This window comes from Erythrolamprus reginae, unplaced genomic scaffold (genome assembly GCF_031021105.1).
Source record: "Erythrolamprus reginae isolate rEryReg1 unplaced genomic scaffold, rEryReg1.hap1 H_8, whole genome shotgun sequence".
Lineage (NCBI taxonomy): Eukaryota > Metazoa > Chordata > Lepidosauria > Squamata > Dipsadidae > Erythrolamprus > Erythrolamprus reginae.
The window spans coordinates 286,719-308,025 of record NW_027248536.1 but is presented as its reverse complement, the minus strand read 5'-3'; the positions used below and the strand labels follow the sequence as shown (position 1 = coordinate 308,025).

General features: G+C 41.7%; 1 protein-coding gene across 3 annotated transcripts in view; it reads left to right on the top strand.

The window, feature by feature from the left end:
- LOC139155880 (complement factor H-related protein 4-like) overlaps window positions 1–21,307 on the top strand; it is a 57,874-nt gene that overhangs the window by 7,587 nt on the left and 28,980 nt on the right. For 2 of the 3 annotated variants that reach the window (XM_070731224.1, XM_070731223.1), the window contains exons 3-6: window positions 8,480–8,653; window positions 12,286–12,474; window positions 18,843–19,025; window positions 19,272–19,478. In XM_070731224.1, the coding sequence (XP_070587325.1) occupies window positions 8,480–8,653; window positions 12,286–12,474; window positions 18,843–19,025; window positions 19,272–19,478 (753 nt within the window). The remainder of the gene's footprint in view (window positions 1–8,479; window positions 8,654–12,285; window positions 12,475–18,842; window positions 19,026–19,271; window positions 19,479–21,307) is intronic. The other variant, XM_070731226.1, reaches the window with a different exon arrangement.

The following is a 21,307-nucleotide window of genomic DNA, read 5'->3' as shown; positions in this document are numbered from 1 at the left end:
TGTACTAAAGTCTGTTGAAGGGGGAGAGTCCATGTCAGCGGTTTGTGGCAATTGATTTTCTGTTCGCTTCCGAATGTGGTCTATGTGTCGTTTCCACAAACGACCATCCTCTAGTTTAACAACATAGGTCTTAGGTGCATTTTGCTTAACAATAATTCCCTTCATCCAGTTTACATTTCCATCAAAACTTTTTACATATACATTTTGTCCCAAATACATTTCTCTTTCAGGTTTTGTACACATTTGGTTATTATTAACACAGAATCTTGGGTTTAACCTGTCTAGTGGTGACCTCAACTTCCTTCCCATCAATAACTCTGCAGGGCTTACATGTGTGTGCGAGTTAGGGGTAATGTGTTGGGTGAGTAAGAATTGGTCCAAGTTCTGTTGCACATCCCCAGGGCCTGACCTGCGCAATGCCTCCTTTGCCACCCGTACGTAACGTTCTGCCAATCCGTTAGCCCAGGGCGAATAAGGCGAGATGAGGGCATGCCTGACCCCTAGGCCATCTAGGAACAATTCGAATTGCCTGGCTGTTAGCTGTGGCCCATTGTCAGACACTACGAGATCTGGGCAACCATGGGATGCAAACAGTCTGCTCAATACCTTGATAGTGGCACTTGTGGTTATGTTGTTCATTGCTATTATTTCCAACCATTTGGAGAAGGCATCAACCACTATTAAAAAATACTGAGACCCCACTGGGCCAGCAAAATCAATGTGGATTCTAGACCAAGGACCAGCAGGCTGTTCCCACTCAGCCGGAGTTGTTTTGGGGGGACTGGGCCGTGACTCTTGGCACGGATCACACTTTGAAACCCAACTTTCAATATCAGCATCCAGCCCTGGCCACCATAAATGCCCCCTTGCCAGGCTCTTCATCCTGACAATCCCAGGATGGCCCACATGTAACATTTTGAGTACCTTTCCCCTTAGGCTTTTGGGGATGATCACTCTATCCCCCCACAGCAAACAACCTTTTACATACGATAACTCAAGTCTTTTGTTTTTAAAATCACACAATTCAGGTTTCACAACATCATTTTGCCATCCCTTTAGAACACAGTTCACCACTTGTTTAAGGATTTGATCTTGCTGCGTGTGTGCAGCTACCTCTTTTGCTGTGGTTAGTGGGTTTTCCTCGAGTTCTATCATTAACACATCTGTGGAAGGAACAGGGTCTTCCACTAAGTCTGTTATGGGGCATCTGCTGAGACCGTCTGCATGATTGATTTCCTTCCCCACCTTGTGGGTGAGCTCATACTGATACCCTGAGAGGAAAAGAGCCCATCTGATTAGTCTTGGAGACATAAAGGGTGGAGTGGGCTTGTTGGGGGCTAGCAGGCCTAGTAGGGGTTTGTGGTCAGTGACTAGCTCAAAGCTTCTTCCAAAAATGTAATTGTGAAACTTCTTTACCCCTGCCACTAATGCTAGAGCCTCCTTGTCTAACTGGCTATAATTCCTTTCTGTGCTGGTCATGGTTCTTGAAAAAAATGCTATTGGGGCCTCTGTCTTATTAGGTAGAACGTGAGCTAGGACTCCTCCTATGCCGTACGGCGAAGCGTCGCACGTGAGCCTAATGGGTAGTGAAGCACTATATTGGACTACTACACTTTTAGAAGTTAATAAATTTTTTATTTGAGAAAAAGCTTCACGTTCAGTTTTCCCCCATGTCCAGCGGGCTTCCTTCTGGAGTAAACGATGGAGAGGCTCTGCTACTGTTGCCTTCTGCTTTAAAAAAACGGAATAAAAATTAAGGAGGCCCAAAAATGCCTGTAACTCATTCTTATCTCGTGGCTCTGGGGCTTCTCTAATTGCTCCCAGCTTCTCTGTTGTGGGGTGGATACCTTCCTTATCTATTTTATATCCTAGGAATTCTATACTGTTGGTTCCCCAGACACATTTATCAGGCTTGATTCTTAAACCTTTGTCCTGTAACCTCTTAAGTACTTCCCTTATTCTTTTGTTTACTTGTTCCTGGTTTTCCCCTGCAATTAAGATGTCATCAAAGTATGGGATGGCCCCATTTACCCCTGACAATAGGCGTTCCATAATGCTCTGGAATATTCCTGGGGCTATGCTTACCCCAAACTGTAACCTCGTGCATTTGAAAGCCCCCCTGTGCGTTACAATTGTTTGAGCGTTTGCTGTTTGTTCATCGACCGGAAGTTGCTGGTAAGCTTGCGCCAGGTCGATCTTTGCGAACCTTTTTCCCTCCCCCAGGGAGTGTAGCAGTTGTTGCACAACCGGGATGGGGTAGGGGTGGTGTTGGAGTGCCTTGTTTAGGGTCGATTTGTAATCAGCGCAAACTCTTAAAGAGCCATCTGGCTTCAGAGGGGTAACTATGGGAGTTTCCCATGGCCCCTGCTCCACAGGGACCAAAATACCTTGGCTAATGAGTTTGTCCAGCTGTATGTCTAGTTTGGGGAGGAGCGGCAGGGGGACCCTGCGAGGTTTTAGTCTGATCGGTGGGACCTTGGGGTCAATAGAGAAAGATATAGGGGGCCCCTTATACAATCCCAGTGTGGGGCTGAACACTTCAGGGAACTCTTTCACAAAGTTAGGCATATCATAACAGTTTACATTACACACACCCGAAATCTCGATCCCCAGTGGTTCCATCCATGCTAAACCCAGAAGAGAGTGCTTGGCCCCTGTTACAATAAGCATGGGAAGGGTACATTTAACATTCTTGAATGCGATAGGTACATTTGCTGTTCCCAAGACCGAGATTACCCCCCCCTGAAAGTCTCTAATCACCAAAGAGGTTTGATTTAGGTCAGCCTTAGATACATTAGGCATATACAGTTTAAATTTTTCCCAGGGCATGATGGTATATCTAGAGCCCGTATCCAGCTCCATTGAGCAAGGTTGGTTATTGAGTAACAGTGATATAACAATTTTAGCCCCTTTTTTGGTTGCCGTGTTATTCACGGAAAATTGAGAGTTACCTCTATAGTAGTCGCGGTTAGCGGTTGAGTAGTTCCTTTGACCCGCGTTGCGGAATGGTCTCCTTTCTCGCGCTTGGGGGGTCTGGTTTTGAGGTCGCTGGTATTGCGGTGTGGCAAATGTTTCCTCTGGCGCTGTTGCTCTGCATGCGATGGCGATGTGGCCTCTCCGGTTGCAACGGCGGCATGTAGCGTCTCGGAAGGGGCATCGATGGCGCTGGTGATTTCCCCGGCAGCCCGCGCAGGGGGCTGGGTGAGTAGCTCTCAGGTGTCTCGGCTGGTCTTGCACCAGGAGGCAGTTGTCTCCGCTGGGAATTTGTTGGCTGTTGTCTGTTTCCCCGGCGCTGGGAGACGCGGAGTCGATTTTTGCAATGAGTTCTCGCCTTCCGTGCTCTTTCAATTCTCTCGCCGCTGCGTCGGCTGCTTCTGCGGTTTGCGCCAGTTTAATCACGGTTTGTAGGCTCGGCTCTTCTTCGATGAGGAGTTTATTTCTCACCGTGCTGCTTTTCATGCCGAAAACCAAGGCGTCGGTGAGGCGAGCTTCCGGGTCTTTAAACTTGCATTGAGCAAGTACCGTTCGAAGCCGCGTTGTAAACTGGCTGATCGACTCGGTTTCCCTCTGAGCCATCATGTGGAATTGATGCCGAAAAACCATGGCTGGTTTGGTCGGCTTGAAATGGCTCGCCAGTTTTTGTTGTAGGACGTCCCACGCTGTGGCTCTTGCTTGTTCCGGTTCGGTGAGAGTTTGGGCAAGTCTACGGATTTCTGCGCCGCAGTAGTTAAGGAAAATAGCCCGTCTGCGATCGGCTTCGGCGTCCTGCATTCCCGCCGCTTCGAGGAAGATCTCGAAGGTGGCCATGTACTCGTCCCATGTCGATTTCTCGGGATCGAAGAGTTCCGGAGCCTGGCCGATCTGGATTTTGTCCATGTTGCACGCGAAGTTTCTTCCGTCCGTTCGTCGCCAGTGAAGTAGACCCAGAGACAGGGTTTTGAGCAATCGGTACTTTTATTCAGCTCAGAGAACAAGTGACAGCTCAGCAAGGTAAAGTGACAATTCAGCGAGTACCGACTGACTCTGCCTGGAGAAACCGCTCCTTTTATATATTTGCGGTTCCCGCCAAAGCTAGAGCCGGCCGCGTCTGAGCCAATCAGGAGCGACTTCCTGCTTGGGCTCAGACAGCGCTGAAAGAGGAACAAACTATTTACAGAGTTACAAGGTAGCCATTACAGGATACAACAATTTTATGTAAAAGAGATGAGTCTCTAATATTTGAAACCAGAAGTTTCAAATATTAGAGATGCGTCTCAATTAGGTTTACATTAGGATAAAAATAAAATCAATTAATAAATATTTATTAATTGAACCGGGGTGGTGCAATGGTTAGAGTGCAACACTGCAGGCTACTTCAGCTAACTGCTAGCTGTAGTTCAGCAGTTCAAATCTTACTACCAGCTCAAGGTTGACTCAGCCTTCCATCCTTCTGAGGTGGGTAAAATGAGGACCCAGATTGTTGGGAACAATATGCCGATTCTATAAACTGGTTAGAGAGGGCTCTAAAAGTACAATGAAGTGGTATATGCTAAATGCGAAAATAACTGAATTCATGGTAAGAATAATCTTTAGGAGAAGACAGGGAAGATAATATTCACTTTACAACACACAGTAGCTATGACTGCCTTTGCTTTTATTCATACCAATCAAAACTTTGAGCCAGTCATTTATTTATTACTGTTTTGGATGGTTGCCAGCAAGTTGCTAGTGCTGAGCTTTCTTGTTTCTTCTTTTTAATCAATTGGTTAATAAACTACATTGTTTCCCATACCCAGCATTGCTCAGGTTAGACATCCGAAAGGGAAGGTTACATATTATATGTAGTCCTTGAGTTATGAGCCATTTGGATTCTGTTCATCATGGTTACAACGTGTTAGAGTGTTGTGGCCATGAATGAATTTCCATGGATGTTAAACAAATCCATGGATTTATTGAGTTGTTAAGTGATCCAATGGTTCACAATTAATGCAGTTTTGCTAGGAACTGGAAGTAAATGCTGGTTTGGGGCAGAAGTGAAATTCAAAAATTTTCCCTAGCGGTTCTGTGGGCATGGTTTGGTGGGCAGGGCAGGGGAAGGATACTACAAAAACTCAATTCCCACCCCACTCTGGGACAAGCCAGAGGTGGTATTTGCTGGTTCTCTGAACTACTCAAAGTTTCTGCTACCAGTTCTCCAGAACCTTTCAGAACCTGACAAATTTCACCCCTAGTTTGGGGGAAAAATTGTTGGAAAACAAAGTTGTGTAACCAGGAATGCTGTAAATGATCACAAATGTAGCCCAGTTGTCCAGCACTAAGGTATATTCAGGGCCGCCGATAGACCGGTACTATTGGGAATCACGTCACGGGCCCGGGGAAATTGAATAATGGGGGGGGCGGCGCTTCTCCTGCTGAGCCCAGTCCTCTCCCGGTGGCTTTCGGCTCCTCCCGCCAAGGAGCTGCAAGGGTGGCCTCGGAGCCCCGCGCGGCCAGCATTCCCTCGTGCCCGGCGGGCTCCCCTTTCCTAAACCCCCGCCAGCCCCCTCCTTCCCTTCCCGCCCTGCCCTCCTTCCCCGAGGCGTCCCTTGCCCATCATCCCCTGCTGGGCAATGGGGCAGCGGGACTGCTAGATGGGCAGCTCTTCCGGCGAGGGTGGGCAAGGCGCGCCCTTCTCAGCTCTCGGCCTCCGCCCGCGCAGAAAGCAGCCTTTCTCGCACCCAGTGCTGGCCATGGGGGCTTCCGCCGCCGCCTTCCGCAAGGCCCCCCGAGGAGCCGCGTGGGTCTCCAGCCTTCTCCTGGTGAGTCACCGCGGCAAGGATGCGGGCGAGGGAGAAAGGGGAACCCGGTGCTCAGGCGCTTCCCTCTTGCGGTAGAGGGGTAGGTGGTTTTTGGGGAGCAGGGGAGGGAATTGTAAAAATCACAATTTCTTTCGTTGCTTTTTCTTTCTTTCTCTATTTCTCGCTTGCTCTTTCATTCTTTTTTCTTTATCTTGCTTTCTTTCTTTCTCTTGCTTTCTCTCCTTCCTTCCCTCTTTCCATTTCTTTCATTACCCCTCTCTTTTTATTTCTCTTTCATTCTCTTTCTTTCCTCTTTCTTTCTTTTCTTTCTTTCTTTTTCTTTCTTTCTCTCTTTCTCTCTTGCTCTTTCATTCTTTTTTCTTTCTCCTGCTTTCTTTCTCCCTCTTTCTTTCTTTCCTTCCTTCCTTCCCTCCTTCCATTTCTTTCATTCCCCCTCTCTCTTTTTATTTCTCTTTCATTCTCTTTCTTTTTCTTTCTTTCTCTTTCTTTCTCTTTTTCTTTCTCTCTTTTACCTTCCCCTCCTCTATTTCTTCTTTTCTTTCTCCTTCCTACCTTCTTCCCTCCCTCCCTTCCTTCAGTCCTTCCTCTCTTACTCTCCCCTTTCATAAGTTTCCTTCCTTCCTTCCTCTGTTCCTGTCCCTTCCCCCTTTCTTTCTTTCTTTCTTTCTTTCTTTCTTTCTTTCCTTCCCTCCATTTCTTGCTTTCCTTCTCCTTCCTCCCTTCTTTCCTCCATCACTCCCTTCTTTCACTCCTTCCTCTCTTACTCTCCCCTTTCACACCTTTCCTTGCTTTCTTTGCACCCTTCCTCTGTTCCTGTCCCTTCCCTCTTTCCTTCCTTCCTTCCCACCCTCCATCCATTCATTCACCCATTCGTCTCTTCATTGCCCCTTTTACCATTCCTTCCTTCCTTCCTTCCTTCCTTCCTTCCTTCCTTCCTTCATAGCTCGCCCTCACCTTTCTTCCCTTCCTTCCAGATGGGAGTGCCCCCTCAAGACACCCGCCTGACTGCTGGTACCCTGCTTTTTCTCTCCCCTCGTCCTTTCCAGCTCCTCTCCGGTGGCTGCCAGGTGTGGGATCCCCCTCCCCTCTCCCCTCGCTAGAAAGCACATGGTTTTGTCAACAAAAAGGGAGAAGTGCCAAGGAGCCGTAAATAAGCCTCGCTCCGCCTGACCGATGCCAGGATCTTTCTTTCCCTTGTCACTCCCGCTTCTTTCTTTCTCCTGGACGAGTCCACACAATCGGCTTAACCCAGTTCCTGAAATAGCCTATGGCAGTGCTTCCCAATCTTGACAACTTGAAGATATCTGGACTTCAACTCCCAGAATTCCCCAGCCAGCATTCGCTGGCTGGGGAATTCTGGGAGTTAAAGTCCAAATGTCTTCAAGTTGCCAAGGTTGGGAAACACTGGCCTATGGGACCGCCTCGCTTGGCATGAAGCGGGAAATGATCCCCGGGGGATGGAGTGGCTTGGCAACTTAAAATAGTTTTAAAATGGCAGGGGGGGGGGCAGACACTTAGGCTGTATGGGCCCCCAAAATTCCTGATGGTGGCCCTGGGTATATTCATGTGACCATGGTGAAAGATGATTGTTGAAACTTCAAATCTAGGTCATAACCACCTCCTTAGGTAAATTCCTAGAAACCTCAAACAATCACTAAATCAAGGACTATCTGTAGTGAGGATTAAGTGCACAGCAGGTATTACTTTCCAATTAAGACAAAACTGGGACATGATTATCTAACTTGGTTTAGAGCAGGAAGCTTGTTATCTCACAGTTCATGAGAAGTTCATGAGAGTTACTGTATTTCTCCATGATACTTTTTCTTTAAAATATTTATCTAAAAATGGAGGGGCATCTTATACATGGTGGGGCTGAGAGGAGAATTGTGGATGTGAAATTGCTGATAACTTATCTCTGCAAACTAGCCTCATGAGTGAAACTTCCAATTGCAGAGACAAGCTAACAGGTTTCCTCCAATCATGAGCCTTATGCAGTGAAGGGCTACCAAGATTTTTACTACCACACTGTGTACGTGGCTTATGCAGAGCGCCCTGCATTTTCTTTTAACATCTTTCAGTGCAAATTGGGTGCTCTGGGGTAGAGCTCTATTTTCGCTACCCCACTGTGTTCCACCCCCACCCACCCCGTCTGGGCAGTAGCGCCCCCTGGCCTTATGTAACTGACATCCCTGGTCCTGCAGAGAGCATGTAGCCAGCACCCAGATGCGACAGGGAGTGTTCCATCCCCCATCTGGGCAGTAGCCCCCCCTGGCCTTATGTAACTGACATCCCTGGTCCTGTAGAGAGCATGTAGCCAGCACCCAGATGCGACAGGGAGTGTTCCATCCCCCATCTGGGCAGTAGCCCCCCCTGGCCTTATGTAACTGACATCCCTGGTCCTGCAGAGAGCATGTAGCCAGCACCCAGATGCGACAGGGAGTGGCAATATTGGAGCATTCTGAGCCCTTAAAAAGTGTCAGAAAACAAAACAAAACAAAAATGCCAGTACCTGTAAGTGAATGACTTACTCTGCAAAATAAATGTCTTCTATTTAATATTTAAAATATTGAACTTTGAATTTTGGGCAGGAAAAATGGGGGGGGGGGTATACATGGTGGTGTCTTATAGATGGAAAAATATGATAATAGGAACAGTGAACTTGTCTAAGCAAGTAAGATAATTTTATGTACATATAATTTCAGTATGCGAAGAACCAGATGACATTGATTTTGGGGAAATTGTAACCACTGGAAAAGCCAAGTATCTGGAAAATGACCAAGTGCAATACAGTTGCTACCCTGGCTATGTCTTGGAAGGACCTGAATGGATTCAGTGTCGGGGACAAGAATGGACACCTCATCCACCAAAATGCTTGGGTGAGCCATTATGCTTTCTTTGACTAGTGTAGACCTGGGAGAAAATGTAAAAATCTTCCAATAGGAGAAAAATTGCAGCTGCCAAATTCTTTGAGAATTAGCTTGGATTTGGATCAAAATTTTCCCTCTATTCTGAAGCCACGCATTTTTCTGGTGTCAGATTTTATTAACTGAAAGCTGGAAAAAATAAATTGATCTAAATTGTTGAATAAGCAAGCAAATCAGTGAATATAATTACATGGCATGGGAAGCTTATGTTCATTTATGTGGAATACTGAATAACTGGGCTTAATTTTACATCTGGATAGAAATTCAATGGGATTTCTTCATTTCTCCACCCAGTTGAAAATTTAAGCCCTTGCCCCCAGATCCCCAAGTCCATTACGTTAACCAATCTTCAACTGCCAACTTGGCAGGAATACGCATCTCCTTCCATGCAGGTACAGAAGTGCAAAGACAAAGGATGACCTTGACTATCTAGAAATAATTTGTTATGGCTACATGCAGAGAGCCCTCATGGAATTCCCCCTCCTAAAATCCCACAGCAAATAAATACATTTTAAAATAGTGTGACAGGCAAAAGACCCCAACTAAAATGTCTTCGGCCTGACAAAGTGAGGAAGTGTTAAAAGAAAAACAAAGTAATTTTGAAAGGGAAAGAAATTAGGACAAATCACAGGTAGATGACCTTATAATAATACTAAAAGAGTAGATAGAGGGAAGTTCCCTTAAAAAGAATGAATCAAAAGAAATACAAGCACATGATTTTACTGGGCTTTACAGCAACACAAAAAGAGCAGATTGAAGGAAGCACCCTTCAAAACAGAAGCAAACAAAGGCCAAAAAGAGAAAGAATGAGAAGAGTTTAGAAATTGTTGGGAAATTATTCAAAAGCAAGTCTGACAGGAAGGGAAAATAATCAGAATAAAAGGTACAATTTACAAAAGTAAAAAAGTAAAAGAAGACAGTAAAAGAACAGAGGAAAAGGAGAAAATTAATTAAAGGTGGAATTTTTGAGAGAACAAAAGAAAATGGTCAAAGAGGGGAAGGTTAATGGAAAGGAGGAAGGAAAATATGACAAAATTTATACACTTAGAGGAATTGTATTTGTTGTACACACTCCTGGTCAGTTGGAGGATAATGAAGAACTTGAGGACTCTGATACAGATAGTGTTTATGAATTAGTGGCAGGCCCTGGGTTACAGGTATTAGAACAGGTGGGAGGCCAGCAACAGGATGTTGCTATGAGTCCAGAATCTAGTGAGGAAGAAACAGACATTCGCTGGGTTAATCCTCAATTCAGAAGGGTCCAAAAACGCAAGGGTTAAATACTGGAATGATGTATTAGTTACGTCAGGAGGCCAGTGGGGAAGAAGGGCAGAGTTTCAATGTTGTAGTTCTAAGATGAAATGTGTTTCCGTTTGGCTCTGGAGTGAGTAAGTTTATTCTGTGTTATATTGCAGTCATTCCTGCTGTTTTTGAATCATGCTGTAAATTCATGAATTTCAGGAGACAGGAGGAGGCATGAAGGAATGTACGTGGAATGTAATTAGGAGAGATAACGGGAGAAAATAATGTGCCAGTCTGTATTGCATTTTTGAATATGGAAGTGAAGAGAATAAAAATGGAGTTTCTTTGTTTATGAAATACTGCATTCAGTAAGCGTTATTTTCAATAACTAAAGTTCTAGCAGAAACCAGAACAGTATTAATATTAGTATATCATATGTAAGATTTGAAATATAAAATGTATGATATTGTATTTGTTGCGAGTGGTCCATGACCAGGTTAGTTAGTCACAGATTCTGAGGAGGATGAACCAGGTCACCTAGGCCAATGTTGGTACCCTAGGCCAGTGTTCGTGACAACTGAGTCAGAGTGAGAGTGAGGGAGAATTGGAACCTGAGAAACCTGACGAACCTCCAGAAACTATAGAAAACCCAATGATGGTAATGTCTGAGTCAGAAGAGGAGAGAGACATGGGAGATCAGGAGCCTCTATTAGATGCCCGGGTCAGAAGATCATGAAGCAGACAGGAATATCTTTATGGGAAAAGGTTCAGAAAGTTAGTCTATGAAAGAAAGTCTAGACAGTTGACCACACCCAGACAGTATATAAGTGAGGAATCATGGGTAAAAAAGGTGTGGAGTTCCAACATTTGTAAGGGTGGAAGTCCTGGATTCGGGGTTCCAGAAATGCTTTACTGGCAAACTGCTCTTATTCTTCTAAATTTATTGAGCCGAGCTGCAGCTGTTTGAGGAAAACATGGAGATCTGTGATTGTTCATGTGTGACTGAAGAAAACATTATTTCATTGAAGAATGTTAATTGGCTTTGATTCTCAGATGCAGCCCAATCCGTTACCTCTTAGCTAATTTAACTGGGAAAACTGCTAACATGGACTAAAATGCCTGAACTTGCTTGTATAAACTGTTTGATTTGAAATCTCAGTATGTGGATTTTCCCTTTGTTATGATACAAGTAGAACAGTTTTGTAAAATGATTATGTGTTTTGTATTGCATTGTAAAATGATGAAGTTTATTGTAAATCAGAACAGCAGATGGAATGAAAAAACAAATTGGTATAACTGAGAAATGTCTTAAAACAAAACCTAAAGTGGAAATGTTAAAAGTGGGTGGGGAATTTGGAAAATATATTCAGTAATAAAGGAAAAAAGAAAATAATTGACATTATTTTAAGAGTTTATAAATAAGGAGCAATTGATGATATTGTGCATGTATTAAGAGGAAAATAAGAGATAAATAAAATATGGTGTAAATTGGAAAACAGAAATATGATGTAAAATGAATTATGTATATAAAAAGATGTGACCCAAACAGCACACTGTTATCAAAATGTATTAGTAATTATAATCATTTTTTTAAAAAAATCTTTAAATAAAAAATAAAAAATTGTTTATTTGTTTATTTGTTTATTTGTTTATTTGTTTATTTGTTTATTTGTTTATTTGTTTATTTGTTTATTTGTTTATTTGTTTATTTGTTTATTTGTTTATTTGTTTATTTGTTTATTTGTTTATTTGTTTATTTGTTTATTTGTTTATTTGTTTATTTGTTTATTTGTTTATTTGTTTATTTGTTTATTTGTTTATTTGTTTATTTGTTTATTTGTTTATTTGTTTATTTGTTTATTTGTTTATTTGTTTATTTGTTTATTTGTTTATTTGTTTATTTGAGTATGTATTGGTAGTATACAAATATATAACCATGTTTATATACATGATACTAGTAAGAAAGAAACATTAGGACAGGGGACGGTAGGTGTAATGATTGTGTTGATTTGTGGTATATAAAAACTTTTGTAGACATTGTATGGGTAAAATACAATAACAGATCATTAATAGAACTTTGCTATTGCTTAATCTGTTAACCATTTTTTTCTTCAAAGAGATAGTATATGACAGGTAAAATTAGATTGCAAAAAGATGTAGAAGTTTATACATTTTGGATTTGTTTTGCAAGAGGGGGAGTTATTGCTGCAATATATTTGGCAATATTCAATGGGGGAGGGGATAATATGCCCTAATGTTGTTTTTATTAAAAGTTTTCCTTTGTATTTTTTATTTTAATATTTTGAATTAAAAAAAAAACCTATTTTACTTTCTTTTTTTAGCACCATGCCATATCACAAGACAACAACTAGCAACAAAAAATCTGTTTGTGTTTGGAGGCCAAAGAAGAAAAAAGATTATTCCAAGTAACCAAAATCTTCAATTTCAATGCAATGAAGGATATGTGCTTGTGGCTCCATCAGTCAGAAAATGTGCTGACGGTCACATGGAGTTGCCATTATGTATCTCTGGTAAGCATGTTGTAAATATGATGGATTCCTCTAGGATTGTAACTAATTAAAATAATTAACATATCATAATCATTGACGGGCAGCAGCTGGTACTTCCAGGTGTGCAGCTCCAGTAGGAAAATCCTGGATGCATGCACAGATGCGTACCCCCAACACACCCCTGTGTGAGATTTGGCTTCTGTGCATGCGCAACAAGCCTAATCTTGCACGAGAATGCACATAAGAGTGAGATTTTGGCTATTTTCACCAATTTTCTGCTTCTGTGCATGCATGGAAGCAAAAATATAGGTGAAAACAGCTGAAATCTCACTCTCACACACATCCTTGTGTGAGATTTGGCTTGCTGCACATGCAGAGAAGCCAAATCTTGCACTGACGAGTGTGCACATGCCTGTGATGGTCTCCAAGGGAGCTCTGGTAGCAGGTAAGAAGAGCAGCCCTTCACTGATAATTAATATATAACAAACTCCATCTAAAGCTGTTTGGAGAAGGATGTTCTGGCATTTCTCTAAATAATTGTATTGACCTTAAACTCAATCCAAAATCTAAGGCTCTAGGTAAGAACTTTTCATAATATATTGTTAAAGATATACATAAATATACTGTATGGTAGCCTCAGTGATATGGTATCCTAGTGGTGAAGGTGCTTGATTCCCACTCAGAAGGTTGAGAGTTCAATCCTAGGTAGAAGCATATGTTTCTCTTCTGGGTCGCAAAAAAATATAAACTGCAAACTCCATGTAGCATCAGGAATGGCATTTGACCAATAAACCCTCAGCTGCATCCAGTTGCTCTGAGTCTATCCAAGATTAAGGGATTAGTGGGCTGTAAAATGGGAGGATTTTTTAAAATTAAGATTGGTAGCTAGAAATTTGTTTGAAAAAGGATAAAGATTGTTTAAAGACATGTTGATATCACATCATTAGGGGAAAACCATATTTTACATGCAAAATGTTTTTTGTTTGATATTGGTTGGATAATATCTTATAATTATAGTAATATTAAGCTGGCTAGGAATATGACTGTATTTAATAATTCTGTAAGTATTGGTTCCAGTCTATTTGGGTCATGAAAGACACATTATTATTATTCTTTGCCTGAAGAGGTTTAATTTTCTGATTCCTGTGGTAATTTTGTAGCCAACAAAAAAAATAGTTCGTAAGAATTAAATAAATATTTTTCAGAACTGTCATTGTCTCTTGATTTGTTGGTGGAACCCTAAAACTTTTTCAGATTTTCAGTTACATTATTAGTTCTATTTCAGTTCAGATATAAATATTTCAAAACAACATCACATATTAATAATAAAAATTATATAATGATTCAATTTTTTGTAATTATAGCCTGTTCTTTCAGGCTCTCTGGTACACTCCTCCCAAAAATTCACAGGTACAAATTTCAGACACACACACATTTGAAAATTCAAAACAATGTTCTTTATAATGAAAATTCATTTAAACTAAGCCCTCTTTTGGTATAGCAAAGAGCACTGGTCTCCAAACAAACTGGTAATTTGTACAAGTCCCTTATCAGTTCTGTGATACTTAGCTTGCAGCTGTGAGGCAATTCACAGTCCTTCTTCTTTCACACAGTACTTCTTCTTTCACACTTTGCTTTGGTTTAGTTTCCAAGGGGGAAAAAATCAGCACACAAAAGGTCAAAGTCAGTAAAACAGTCATGAAACACAACGATCAGATAATCCTCCACAATGGCCAAACCCACAGGCTGCTATTTATAGCAGCCTCACTAATTACCACAGCCCCACCCAACCACAGGTGGCCTCATTTTCTTTGATAATAATCTCTCAGTTGTTGTTGCCTATGCATCGCTCTCCTCATGCGTGGCTGTATCATTAACTCTTGTTCTGAATCCAAGGAGGAGCTAGATAATTGATCTCCTTCTGAGCTGTCTGCCACACTCTCCTCCTCCCTGTCACTCATGTCTTCTTGGTCAGAGGAGCCTTCATCAGCAGCTTCCACCAGGGGCAAAACAGGCCTGCAGCATGTGGATGTCTCCCCCACATCCACAGTCCTTGGGGCAGGAGCAGGGCCAGAGCTAACCACAACATAGCCCAAGAGTGAATTTTGTAAATTTTATAAATGTACTGCAAAGGAGCATATCTTTTTTCTCTTCTTTCTTTCTGCACTTTTGTTTTCCTTCCTTGCTTGCTTCCTTCATTCCTCCCTTCCTTCTTTCCTTCCTTCCTTCCTTTTAATGTGTTTTGCAAATTTTTAATTAAACATTATAAAAAGGGAAAATGATATACAGTAATTTAACATGGAGGGCATTTGATGTTTACATCAACCTACAAATAGAGAGTATACTTTACTATGCCCAGAATATGTTTTAGATTGGACTAGACAAGCCTACTAACCATTTTTGGGGAACTACATACAAATCTAATAAATTATTATTATTATTATTATTGTTGTTGTTGTTGGTATGTCAATACAACATAGCAAACGAGATCACTATGCTGGATTTTGTATTTCATCACCAGTCAGGCCCTTCCCAAGCACCTAGGACTGCGTGATGTAACAGGGAATGATGTTTGCCGATCCCATTAAAGCGGCCTTTTGCAATTGACAGATGGAGATTTTGTCAATTCCGATGGTTTTCAAATGTCCGCTGAGATCCTTTGGCACTGCGCCTAGTGTGCCAAGTACCACTGGGACCACTTTCACTGACTTATGCCAGAGTCGTTGCAGCTCGATTTTTATTTCTTCGTATTTCACTAATTTCTCTAGCTGCTTCTCCTCAATTCTGCTGCCCCCTGGAATTGCGATGTCGATGATCCATACTTTCCTTTTCTCCACAATAAGGATGTCTGGTGTGTTATGCTTCAGCATTCAGTCAGTCTGAAGTCGGAAGTCCCACAGTAGTTTTGCTTGTTCATTTTTGACCACTTTTTTTGGCTTATAATTCTAACAGTTCTTTGCCACTGGTAAATGGTAGTTCCAGCACAAGTTCCAGTGGATCATCTGTGCCACAACATCATGTCTATGCTTGTAGTCAGTCTGTGCGATCTTTTTGCAGCAGTTGAGTATGTGATCAATTGTTTCATCTGTTTCTTTAGGGAGTCTGCACTTTGGATCGTCTGTTGATTTTTCAATTCTGGCTTTGACAGCATGTGTTCTAATGGCCTGTTCTTGTGCCACCAGTATTAGTCCTTCTGTCTCCTTTTTGAGTGTTCCACTTGTAAGCCATGACCAGGTCTTTTCTTTATCCACTTTGCCTTCAATCTTCTCCAAGAATTGGCCATGCAATGCTTTGTTCCGCCAACTGTCCATACGACATTGAGTTACAGTTTTTCTATACTGGTCCTTGGTTTACTTCACCTTGAGAAGCTCCTATTGTTGACCTCCATCAACGCTGACTCTTTGCTCTCCTTCACATAGTCAGCTAATGCATGCTTCTCTTCTTCCACTGTCTGCTTCACTTGCAAAGGTCCTCTGCCACCTATTTTCCTTGGTAAATACAGCCTGTCAACGTCACTGCAAGGGTGTAGTGCATGATGGATCATCATTAATTTTCGGGTTTATCTGTCCAAGTTGCCCAGCTCTGCTTGAGTCCAGTTCACTATGCCAGCTGTGTATCTAATGACACGTATGGCCCAAGTATTTATAGCCTTGATAGTGTTGCCACCATTCAGTTTGCTCTTCAAAATTTTTCTGGTCCTCTAGATGTACTCTTTGCTGATCACAGTTTTCACATGACCATGCTTGATATTATCCAGTTGCAAGATGCCCAAGTATCTGTAGGTTTCTGGCTGGTGGCACTTGATGGTTTGACCATTTGGCATTTCAATGCCCTCACTTTCCGTGATTTTCCCCTTTTTCAGTGCCACTGTGGCACATTTATCCAGGCCAAACTCCATGCTGATGTCATTGCTAAAGATTCGCACAGTGTTAGTTAGTGACTGTATCTCAGTTTCTGATTTTCTGTACAACTTCAGGTTATCCATATACAGCAGGTGTGAAATTTTTGGTGAATTCCTAGCAGTTTGGTAGCCTAGGTTTGTTTTTTGTAGGATAAGTGACAGCAGGATTATAGCGATGATGAATAGCAATGGGGACAAAGAGTCCCCCTGGAAGATGCCCTTTCTGATGTTGATCAGTCCATAGCTTTCATTCCCAACAAAAAGCTCAGTCTTCCAATATTTCATCGCATTTTCTATGAATTTCCTGATGTTTTCATTGACTCCAATGACTTTCTGGCATTTTATGATCCAGCTGTGTGGCAATGAGTCAAAGGCTTTCTTGTAGTCAGTCCAGGTCATGTATAGGTTTGTTTTCCTGTTCTTACAGTTCTCCATAATCATTTTATCAATTAGGAGCTGGTCTTTCATACCTCTGCTTCGTTTTTATTGCCCTTTTGCTCCACTGGCATGATGTCATGTTCTTCTAGGTAGTCCTGAATTCTGTCAGCTATGATACCTGTCAGAAGTTTGAACATGGTCGGCAAACATGTTATTGGCCTGTAGTTTCCTGGTATGGCTACTTTCGCTGCATCTTTCTGTATTAAATCTGTTCTGCCAGTTGTAAGCCATTCACTGATATTTCCTGTCTGCAGCATTTTGTTGAACAATTCGGCCATTTTTGCATGCAGGCAGGTCAGGTATTTCAGCCAAAAACCATGCACCTGATCACTCTTTTTGCAATCATTTTAGGTGTTATTTCCAGCTGCTGCATATTGCACTTTGAGAATTTTTTCTCAAACTCCTTTATCCACCCAGCAGTTTTGTTATAACCCTTTTCGACCTCCCAGAGATCTTTCCAGAAATTTGTTGTTATTTTCACCTCTGGCTTTTCAATTTTCTTATCTGTTTGCTGATGCAGGTTCTGGTAGAACTGCCTCTGGTTGGATTGAAATGTTCGATTCTGCCTGTACTGGGTGATCCTAGCTTCATATCAATTTTTCTGGCTGTCGCTGTTATCTGCTGCTTTACAATTTCCAGAGCTTTCTCGATCTTTCTTGTACTAAGCCAGTACTTTTTTGTCAAATAGTCTTTGATCTTCTGATTGCTTAGTTTCTGCTCCTTATTGTTCTTCAAGTTACTTGCATCTGATCTCAAGCTTTTGATTTTCAGTTCTAGTTGGATTTTCCATTTTGGTTTTCCAGTTGGTTTTCCAATTGGTTTCTGCTGCAGTAACCCTAGTTCTTCAGTTATTATCACAGCTGTACTGTAGGCAAGCTGATTCAAGTGTTCAATTGAAGTTACATTGACAGTTGCAAGTCGTTTCTTGCTTATGTTTTTTAAGGCTGGCAGTCTCTTTCGCTCTGCCTTGGACCCTGCATGAGCAAGTATTTGGTCCTTCAGTTCTTGCTGCCTTGGAGTTACAGTGCCAAGTGTCTCATCTGCAGCTTCTTGCTGTCTTTCCAAGTTTTCATCAGGTTCCAGTTGTGCAGTGACTCCAGCTCTTATTGGAGATTCTATTGGTGCCAGGTCAGATTTTGGTGTTTCTATTTTACAAATTTTCTGTATTTCTTCTAATTCGACTTCACTGAACATTTGGTTCCTGATTATGAGTCGTCGCTGATCGGCCAGTCGAAGTTCCGTCATTTTTGAGTCTGCATGTTCTTGTTTCCATAATTGGTACATCCGTCTTTGATATCCACGTTTTTCAGGCTCCAAGTTGTAATAACACTTCATGATTGTGCGATTCTCTGACATTGAGAATTTCTGCCACTTTTTGATTTGTAAGCTTTGTTTGTTTTGTTCCTTTAGCTCATTTGTCAATGGCTGCCCAGCATAGCTCTCAGCTTCATTGAAGCACACAAGCCCCACTACCACGACAAGGTGTACCCATCAGTGGGGATGATGATGATGATGATTGTTATTGTTATTGTTATTGTTACTACTGTATCATATATGTGGAATATCCAAAAGAATTTGGAAAACTACTACTATTTAAATATCAAGTATTGAATTAAAGAAAAGATAATTATCAATTTTGGAAAAGGCTATTTGTTAAGAAAGTAAATAATGCCCTATATTTTTGTCATAGATTTATATTTAAGAACCAGATTATGTTTGTGTGTAATCGTCATACATATATAATTTGCAGTATATTTAGCTGGTTTATATCAGTTTAATGTGTTAATTCTTAGAGGAAGAATTGCTAATTTGTTTACTTTTTCAGCTGCTTGTGTAGGCCATTACTTCAGTTGTTCAATACATGTATATTGTCTCTTTTTTCTGTATCTATTTTAAAAATACTATAAACACATAAAATGTTAATGGATGCTTATTAAAATAGTTTTATTGATGTATTTTGTAATCCATCAGGAAATACTGATAGGTAATCTCAAAGCTTTAGTTTGGAGTATGACCAAAGTTTTACAATTTATGTTTTCATATTTAATAGAACAAGGGGAAAAGTGCAACAGTCCACCGAGGATTGAGAATGGCGACATTATTACTTTATCTGAAAAGCAATACAGATCTGGCTCTTCAGTAGAATTCAGATGCCAAAACTATTATGCCATGGAAGGCCAGAACATATCTTTTTGTGACAATGGGAACTGGACAAAGGTGCCCATTTGTCTTGGTAAGCAGAAAAGAAAGTCTTCATCTAATTTTTATGAGCATTTCTAATCATTAGTATCTATTCCCTGCTTTCTTTCTCTCTTGCATAAAGATGATTTATATGATTTTAGTTATATATCTGATGTGAACTGGCTAGTAGATGAAAGCTAAATTTTACCGGTATTATTAGACCTTTGCAACAGAATAATATGATGCATTTGGACGCTGACTACCCTCTCTTAACAATTTACTTTCTTTTTCATTTTAGAGCCTTGTATGATTCCAAGGGCTGAACTGGAAAGCCGGAAGATAGAAGTTAAGGATGGAATGAATACATCTGACAATGCATTTGTACAACGTGGTTATTCTATTGAATTGACCTGTAGAACAGGATATGTGCTTGAAGCAGATACTTCCCAATCAATTTCCAAAATCCATTGTGATGGGACGCCACCAGTGATTCCTAAATGCAAAGGTGACTCAAAGAATTTAATTTTATAAACCATGGCTAAGTTAGTGTAAAAACAGCAAACTGCATCCTTGAGAGTTTTTCCAAAAAAGACAGTGCTGGATAATAAGTATGTATGGCAATACCATTTATATCATTGAATGGTACAGTATTTGTTTTTTCTGGCAACAAACTCCATAGCTGAGCTAAATATGTTTCTATTTTTAAAGAATTTATAAACTATTATCATACCAAAATCTAAATATTAGTACCAATAGAGATTCCAGCTCCAACATGAATATAATAATTTTTTTTTAGTTAGTGCAAGAGAATATTGCTTTACTTTTGATTTTGGGACTAACAGATTAGAAGATGTCTAACAAGGAACATTTTTCAAATCTAGCAATTTAACATCTCTCAGAACCAGTGATTTCACCATAGGCACCAGAAAAACATAATGGAGATACAGTATTTGTTTATGCATTCATGGCATTTCTCCATCAGGTTAATCCTTGTGGATTCTAGGCAACTCACAGATATAAAAATAGGAATCAAATAACAAAATATGCACACTTATATACACGTTTTTGTAGCTGTACAGTTACTTGCAGACAAGGAGAGATCGTCATCTTAGGATGGTTGTCCTAGAGGAGGGGAGCTACAAGCAGAAGACTTGATAATCATTCCTTGACCTAATTGATAGTTAGGGACTAGAGCAAAATGCATTTACCTTTACTACCAGCTTGGAGATGTGAGTGCGCATCCGTGCTCACTATGCTTCTGTGTGCCTCTTCTGGTCAGCGCATGAGATGTAATGACATCTGGGTGGAGAGCAATGTTCCCCCTAAGCTGCACGGTGTGCTATAGCACAGGAGGTTTTAAACCTCCGTGTAGCAGTTTCCAATTCCAGTGCAGAGGTCTCAATTTGAGACCTCTGCGCTGGAATTGGAAACCTCTTTCCCCCCGGCAGATTCTATCGCCGGTAGCCAGAAACACTTGGAAGCCATGAAGAAGGAAGCTCAGCTTCCAGTCTCACAACTTTTTGCTCTTCGTGCCCTTAGCCTCCGGCAACCATCGATTAACATAGTTGGCGCTCTTTCCGCCTTTCTCCCCCCTTTTTATTTTTCTTTCTTTATTTCTTTTTATTTGCTCACTTCCTCTTCCACTCTTGCTTGCCCCTCGCTCCCAGCTTGACACCTTCCCGTGGCTACCGCCATGAGGCTGAGCCACCAATGCAGGAGGGCTCGCTGGCTGCGATAGCAAAGGCGGGGGAAGGCAAGGGAAGCATGGCTGAGGCATTTTCCCCCATCCTCCTCCGAGCCCATCTGTTGTGCTTTGAGGCAGGTGGAGTGGTATTTGCGCTGGGCAGAAAAACCTATCCGCTCCTTCCCAGCAGCAGCTGGCCCAGTGCAGAGAGATGGCTCCATCCCGGCCTGGCATTCACCCCAGTGCCACCAATGGAGTGACTGAGCATGCTCTGCTTCTGCCTCTTGGTTGGCGCAGCCTTGGAAACAGGTGAGAAAGGCAGCGAAGGTGCCAGCCACTGACAGAGAGAGAGAGGGAAAGAGAGAAGAAAGGAAGAGAGAGAGAAAGAGAGACAGAGAGAAAGCAAGAGAGAGAGAGAGATATGATAGTGAGGGATGATAGATGATAGAGACAGAGATAGAGAGGATAGTGAGTGAGGAGGTGAGAGAGAGAGAGAGAGACGAAAATTGCAACCTTCACTTTGTCCTGGGGGCAAAGTCACCCAATGGACCAAGATCTGTGCATCCTGCAGTGCTGCAAGGAGAGAAAAGATGGCTTTCAGAATAGCCAATCGTGGTGGGGTATTGCCACCAATTGTCCATTGGGGGTGA